The 7,970-nt window shown below is 39.9% G+C and overlaps 1 protein-coding gene across 1 annotated transcript in view; it reads left to right on the plus strand.

Annotated features, from left to right (window-relative positions):
- Positions 1–7,970, plus strand: part of robo3 (roundabout, axon guidance receptor, homolog 3 (Drosophila)) — a gene marked incomplete at its 5' end in the record, with an annotated part of 28,052 nt that overhangs the window by 13,625 nt on the left and 6,457 nt on the right. Inside the window, 4 exon segments of the mRNA XM_014031262.1 lie at positions 2,952–3,099; positions 4,545–4,760; positions 6,563–6,768; positions 6,856–6,963. Coding sequence (XP_013886716.1) covers positions 2,952–3,099; positions 4,545–4,760; positions 6,563–6,768; positions 6,856–6,963 — 678 coding nt within the window.

The following is a 7,970-nucleotide window of genomic DNA, read 5'->3' on the forward strand; positions in this document are numbered from 1 at the left end:
CTCCTAAATCACTCGAACACACAACTTAAGAACAAATCTGTGCGTACGAACGGTTCTTGCATGAGGCCCATTGTTCTTTTTGAGGTTAGTCTGAAACAGATACAACTCCATTATTTTTCATCAGAAGATGACATCATGTACCAGAAAAATCTATAATTTATAAATAACAATGATCTAAACCAGACCTGAAGTCAGTCACTAACTTAGACTTTTTTGCTAGTTCAAAAAGTCTGACTTCAGCCACCGTATTTATGCAGGTATGATAGGAAATATTTCATCCCAAAAACCATCTTTAAAGTAGAAAGGTCGTTTTATGCATGAGAACATTTTGACTGCCCTTTTTTAATGTACGACTACAATAAGTTTCAATATTTTCTCATGTATGATTGAAGTATTGTGTTGTGAGGGATAAATAATTTCTCCCTCCTGTTGTGCTGTGAAGTATAAACAGAAGTTGTTTACTCACCTGAGTCAGAGGAGGAAAAACTTGTTTTTTTTTTCTTATAACCGCAGCGATAAAAAAAACCCCAGACATAAGTTGTGTTTCTGTTCTAAAAAAAAGTCCATCTTGCTTCTGTTTCCCCAGCAGAGGGCGCAGCACAAAACTGAAAAAATCCTGAAGTCTGTCTGAAATTACTGAAAGCTTGAGGGTYACATGTTTTATGCTTTTTAAACTCAAAAAAATGAGGGCAGTATTATACTTGAGATTTACATGAATATGGTAGTATTAAAGTATATTTATGTCATAAATAATACAAATAAAAATTTACCTAAGACTTAGAAAACTGCATACCTGTTAATAGGATGTAACTTGTCTTTACTGATACTGTCTAATCTTCTCAACAGGTCAGGTTTGTCTAATAGAAACCTAAACATAATAAAATATATAATTGACACTGTGTAAATACGACATAAATAACTGGGTTTCAGTCACGTGGTTTCGAAGGCGGAGTGATTTCCACAGGAGGGCAGGAAGTAAAATGTCTGTGGAGGAAATAGTTGCAGAGAGTCTGTACTGTATGAATTTAGATCTTATTTCAAGACAGATAACAGCAATTTGTTCACAAATACTGTGAGACGAGTCGTATAATGAAGATGGATGAGTTTTCAACAGAACCTAAAAATTTGCTGAGGCTGTCGATACTACACACTATACCATGCCAAGTGCCAAATAAAACCCATCAAAAGATTTTCTGATGAATAATTCTGTACGATTCTGCCCAAAACTATGAAGCACTGAAGATCRTCACWYACAAAGATGAAAAATGCAGAAAGCTCACAGAACAATAACGTAAAAAGTGGATTTTAAACYATCTGCGATCAGGAGGAGMAGGACGCTGGTGTGTAAGACCTCATTTTGTAATAACAATGCATTATGTAATAATYAGGCTTCAAAAGGCAATAAACTCTTGCTAAAACTGCATTAATAATTGTGATAAATGTAAATGTAATAATTGATGCAAAACATAATAAAATCTTTAACGCATTTTGCGACAATTATTACAAAATGTGTTGGTGTAATAATCTGGTGCATCATGTAATAAACAATCAAGTATTTCTTGTTCATCTTAATCAATATACTTGTAATAACTGTCATGTTGCAAATACTACATAATTAAATCTTTATAACTTTGGTCTATAAACACAACTTCTCATCTTTTATTTGCATTTTCAGATTTACTGTCCTCCTGATACAGAAATTATTCTACTTTGTAGATAACTTCCAAAATATATCTAAAAGTTAGTTGTACAAACATGTCAACCCCTTCAGATGTTTACCTGTATAATGAGCCTTAAAAATCTGTAATTTTCGTTAAAAAAAACTGTATTAATCACACGCAGGAGGGTTGGGGGGTGCAGGTGGGCCATCAGCCGCGGAGTGGAGGGGGGGCGCGGTGCAGGCGGACTGTCGGCTTCTGTATCAGAAGGAAATGAGGGTTGAAGAACTTGTTTCCAGCAATAGAGTAGGTTGGAAGGGGATATTTGATGTGAATAATTGTTTTTAACGTCCTACAGGCTCTGACATGTTGAATAAATTAGAAACTAAGTTTTTGAAAGATTCATAAAACATGAAAAAAATCTGTGAGATTGCTCTATACATCTACGTACAAATGAATTTGACTGAAAATGCAAATAAAAGATGAGAAGTTCGGTGTTTATTGACCAAAGTTATAAAGATTTAATTATGTAGTATTTGCAACATGACAGTTATTACAAGAATATTGATTAGGATGAACAGAAATACTGTTTTTCGATGGTTTATTACATAATGCACCAGATTATTACACCACCACATTTTGTAACAATTGCCGCAAAATGTAATAACGTTATTACATAATGCGTTGAAGACTTTTGTTACATTTTGTGTCATTATATAATGCGGTTTTAGCGCGAGTTTATTACATTTTGAAGCCTGATTTTATTACATTATTACATAATGCATTGTTATTACAAAATGAGGTCTTACWTGGTGTCTGCAGTGATCACTTCATTGGAAGTATGTAAGCTGCTAACTTGTTTTAGAGCCTATGTTTATAAAGCTATAAAGATCATTTATTTAGTAGTGAGTATTAAGTTATGGTACTGGACATTTTAGGCTATGCTAGCGTTACGTGTCATGCTGCATGTTTGTTGGTGTTAGCCACTGCTAGCTTCTCAACATATGAAAGGATATCAGAACAAAYACTCACCCTGGGAAAGACCAAACACTAATCGTGGAGCCGTTTGGTCCCGAGGTTGTTGATCCAGTGTTTGTGTTGTATGTGTGCATCAGTAATTTCAATAAGCTGTTTGATTTTTAAATGTTCTGAATGGAAACAGCTCTCCTCTAGCTTCCAACACATTTATACCAGAACCACGAGGCTGCTGGGAAACCTGTCCTCGTGATGGATGATCTCAGTCCAGGCTTTCTTACAGACTCCACTCCTCAATCTCACTGTTCTGATTTGAAGGTAAGCCCAAGCAGAAGGTGATGGGTAAGGCTGTGAAGACCCCATGTTTGAGCTGGATGGAGGCTTTGCCCCCACCTCCRTCTGTTGGAGAGCTGGAACCATGTGAGCAGGACGAGCAGCCCCCAGAACATGACAACATGGATATAGGGTGAGTTCAGTTTCACTGGTCTACAAAAAAYGGCCATTTGGAGCCTTTTAACGGTAGCTTTTAAAAATGGGTTAAAAAGGGGGAGAATGTTTAAAATCCATTGGGCCTCATGCAAGAACCGTTCGTAYGCAAAGATTTGTTCTAAAGTTGTGCGTACGAGTGATTTAGGAGAATTTGTGGCATTCACCAATGTTTTCGTATTCTAAGATTTTTTTCAGATACGAACAAAATTYACGAGTGGTCCAGACCTGTCGTATATTTTACGAGCAGTCAGTCTGCTGTTATCCAGACGGGTTTTCTTCCCTAATAACTTTATATTTCATTAGTTTGAAGATATTTCGAGTTGAAAATAAATCACACTCCATAATTATGTTGAAAATAGGCTGTTCTGTTTGAATTAGTGTTATAATTTKAAACGTAATAATGTAGACTAATGACATAAAATGGTTAAATTAAATTACATTGGCTATTAATGCTGTTGTATAACACTACAATATTAATATGAGGTTATTTGAAGTTTGGAAACATTTTAAGAAGTTTTTTTTTCAGAAACGCATCCGACACTTGGGGCAGGAGGTGTGTGGGTGGAGGGGGGTGCGCGACTGCTCCTATTCTGAATAAATGAAAAAGTCTACCACAGTTGTTAACACTTGAATTAAAAAATATTTGACCAAAGGAAAACCGGAGCAGGACTAGAGAGAGATTAATATGATTTAGATTTTTATTTCTGTGACTGTAACAACCCACAGGAGACACATTAACAGCACGTTTCGTTCCTTTAAGCAGCTCCTTTAATTCCACAGCTGACGCTGCTAAAAATGACAGATTTTCTTTTCTCGATCTCTGACAGACAGACGTTCTTCTTTTTACTTTTCGCTGTGATTTTCATGAATGAACACTTCCTGATATCTGAGGCAGGAAACACAGCCTTACATGGTGTTTTTGGGGTGGTAATTATGCTAATCTCCTCTCCGCATGCACGAGCAGCTGGATAGAACAAGTGTAATTCATCATGTTTACGCACCTCATTTACACACTTTTCCTGAAGATAGAAGAGTTTGTTGAATCTGACGTGACATGTTCGTATGAACCCTTTGTACGAACAAAAGTAAGAGAAATTTAGGATAAGAATATGAACATGTTCTTGCATGAGGCCCGTTGTTGTTTATTCAAAAGTGTAATGTTACAGACCAAACCTGATTATCTCAGCCCTGCTCTGAAGCTGTTTTTCTCTTCAGATCTAACCCATACTTGTCACCACTTACAGAGCAGTACTACCAGCCGAGCAGAGACTCTGTCCCCTGCTGTGTAACCATGGCCTGCTTGAGTCTAGTCTGAATGATCATTAAACTATCTCAGCTGAAAAACAAGCTGCTCTTAATGTTTCCCTCGAGCGCCACATGCAGGAGCAACCATCAGTAAGACTGGTGTTTTTTTCTGAGCAGCTCTGATGAAGAGTGGTGTCCTCCTCTTCCTGAGAGGACGTACTTGATGGAAGGCTGCGAGGATGGGCCTTCACCTCAGAGGAACAACACCTCCTCTCCAACCACCTCCTACAGCCACCAGTCTACTGCCACCCTCACCCCATCCCCCCATGATGACCCCAGGGCCCCCAATGACCTCCCTCACCTCAACCAAGTGGAGGCCCAGCAGCTGGCCCGGTATGTGAACAGAAGCAGGACTTAATAGTTCCAGACATGTTATTAATGTGCTGATAAATGTCAGACGTTCTGCTGGTAAAGTTCAGACTTGTGAGAGAAAAGTTATTGGATTAGTGCCCTATGACTGTTAGTAAAATATCTCATGACCTACTGGATGGATTTCATCGACTACAAYTAATTACGTTTTGGAGTGAACCTGATTTAAAGGGATAGTCTTTTGGGGAAGTTTGCGTGACCACATGCTACTCATTAACCATAGTGATCAGTTTCATGTCAGACTTAAAATGTGTTGGGACATGTATTTACACGTCTTTTTACTGAAAGAATAACATGGCATGTTATTCTGCTGGAAGTAGCCATCAGAAGATGGGTACACTGTGGTCATAAAGGGATGGACATAATCAGAAGATGGGTACATTGTGGTCATAAAGAGATGGACATGGTCAGCAACAATGCTCAGGTAGGCTGTGGCATTGACACAATGCTCAGTTGGTACTAATGGGCCCAAAGTGTGCCAGAAAAACACCCCCACACCATTGCACCACCACCACCAGCGTGAACCATTGATACAAGRCAGGATGGATCCATGCTTTCATGTTGTCGACGCCAAATTCTGACCCTACCATCCGAATGTCGCAGCAGAAATCGAGACTCATCAGACCAGGCAACGTTTGTCCAATCTTCTATTGTCCAATATGGTGAGTCTGTGTGAATTGTAGCCTCAGTTTCCTGTTCTGAACTGACAGGAGTGGCACCCGGTGTGGTCTTCTGCTGCTGWAGCCCATCTGCCTCAAGGTTTGGCTTGTTGTGTGTTCAGAAATGCTCTTCTGCAGACCTTGGTTGTAACGAGTGGTTATTTGAGTTACTGTTGCTGTTCTGTCAGCTCAAACCAGTCTGCCCATTCTCCTCTGACCTCTGGCATCAACAAGGCATTTCCGCCCACAGGACTGCTGCTCACTGGATATTTTCNTACTGTTGCTGTTCTGTCAGCTCAAACCAGTCTGCCCATTCTCCTCTGACCTCTGGCATCAACAAGGCATTTCCGCCCACAGGACTGCTGCTCACTGGATATTTTCTCTTTTTCAGACCATTCTCTGTAAACCCTAGAGATGGTTGTGGGTGAAAATCCCAGTAGATCAGCAGTTTGTGAAATACTCAGACCAGTCCGTCTGGCAGCAACATCCATGTCACGTTCAAAGTCACATAAATCATCTTTCTTCCCCATWCTGATGCTCGGTTTGAACTGCAGCAGATCATCTTGGCCATGTCTACATGCCTAAATGCATTTAGTTGCTGCCGTGTGATTGGCTGATTCGACATTTACATTAATGAGCAGTTGGACAGGTGTACCTTATAAAGTGGCTGGTGAGTGTATAATTGAGTATCATCAGAATAATGGAAATTTACCCCATGCTGTTTCATAACTTTACCYATGGAAACATAWACAAAGTAAAGAGGATTGGTCCCAAGCACTGAATCCTGAGGAACTCCATGACTAACTCTAGTGTTAGAAGAAAAATATCTACAACATTTACAAACTGGAATCTATCAATTAAATTTGACTTGAACCAAAAAAAGTTACAAAAACAAACATCATAAAACACTGTTTTAATGAATGAATGGATGGATAAACAGCACAGAGTGTGTAAATATAGCTTGTTTTAGGAATAAAGTACAAACAGTAAACAGCAGTTCTAAGAATAAAAATGACATTAAACCAGGCTTCAGCGCTCTTACTTTTTGTAGAATCAGTTTTATTTAGCATGCATGCAGAAAATAACAAATTGACTTTATCTCCACAGCAGAAGGTTGCCCTGCAGTCCCATGCGTGGGCCCCAGGCACTGTGCCCACCGGTCACCCAGTCCAACCCCAACCTCAACCTCTTCGGCCAACAGCATCACTGCTCTTCAGAGGTCCGAATGCTTCAGTGCCAAAGTCCTGCTCATCACTGCCCCCATAGCCAGGCAACAGCTCTGAATGAAGGCTGCGGCAGTACAGCTACACCCGGTAAACAAACTGTTCTCAGGCTAGCTCACCGAGAATGCTGAACATGCAGAACTCTTGTTAAACTAAATGTCTGGTTTTCTCATACAGCACACAGCCGCTCTTCCCCTGCAGAAACCCGCACACCCCCCAACCAAAAGTCCAAAGCGAAGAAAAAGATGTCCAAGACTTCAGCTTACAGACGAGATATTCAAGGAGGTAAACAAACTTCATGCACATGCTCGCTTAGCTAAGATGCTTTTGTAAAGTTAAAAAAACTAGAGAAAGTTTTTTTTTCACCAGCTTAAAAATGAAAGAACATTCTAGCTTACAGTAACAAAAGGCTACTCGAAAGCTGAAAAGCTAAATGATGCATTAAACAGGTTAAAAGCCAAATGACGCATTAAGCTAATTAAAAGCTACATATAACCAGAGACTTGTTAAAAGTATTAAAGGATAAATTATTAGTATTGAAGCAGTAAGTAAAAGCTAAAAATGGGCAAACAGTAGATAAAAGCTAAAAGAAAAGTAAAAAAAGAGTATGTATGCTGAAGCAGATATTTTTAATTGAAGAGATTGTATTTCTGTGGATAAATATTTTACAGAAGTTTTTTTATAACAGTTTTCAAAATGCAGAACTCAAAGCATCTCCTGAATGAGCTGAATTATTTCACATATAAAAGAGTGAAATCATGCAAAGTGTGCAGAAATATTCAGATTACAAATAAAAAATAAAACTAAAAACATTTACTAACGTCATCCTCCGTTTGTTGGGGAGGATGCCAGTCAGACCTGGCAGACCCAAATGTATAGTGAGGGTCTGCTGGGAACGTCTGTCAGAGTCTCCCGTCAGAGTCTTCAACTCACACCTCTGGGTGACCTTCGAACACGTTCTGGGAGAGGTGGGGGACATTGAGTCCAAGTGGGCCATGTTCCGTACCTCCGTTGTTGAGGCGGCTTACCTGAGCTGTGGCCATAAGGTTGTCGGTGCCTGTCGTGGCGGCAACCCTCGAACCCACTGGTGGACATCGGCGGTGAGGGATGCTGTCAGGCTGAAGAAGGAGTCCTATTGGGCCTTTTTGGCCTGTGGGACTCCAGAAGCAGCTGATAGGTATCGGCAGTCCAAGTGGATTGCGGCTCGGGTGGTCGCTGAGGCAAAAACTCGGGCGTGGGATGAGTTCAGAGAGGCCATGGAAAAAGAATTCCGTAAGGCTTTGAGGCGATTC

The sequence above is a fragment of the Austrofundulus limnaeus genome, unplaced genomic scaffold, assembly GCF_001266775.1.
Source record: "Austrofundulus limnaeus strain Quisiro unplaced genomic scaffold, Austrofundulus_limnaeus-1.0 Scaffold1212, whole genome shotgun sequence".
Classification (NCBI taxonomy): Eukaryota; Metazoa; Chordata; class Actinopteri; order Cyprinodontiformes; family Rivulidae; genus Austrofundulus; species Austrofundulus limnaeus.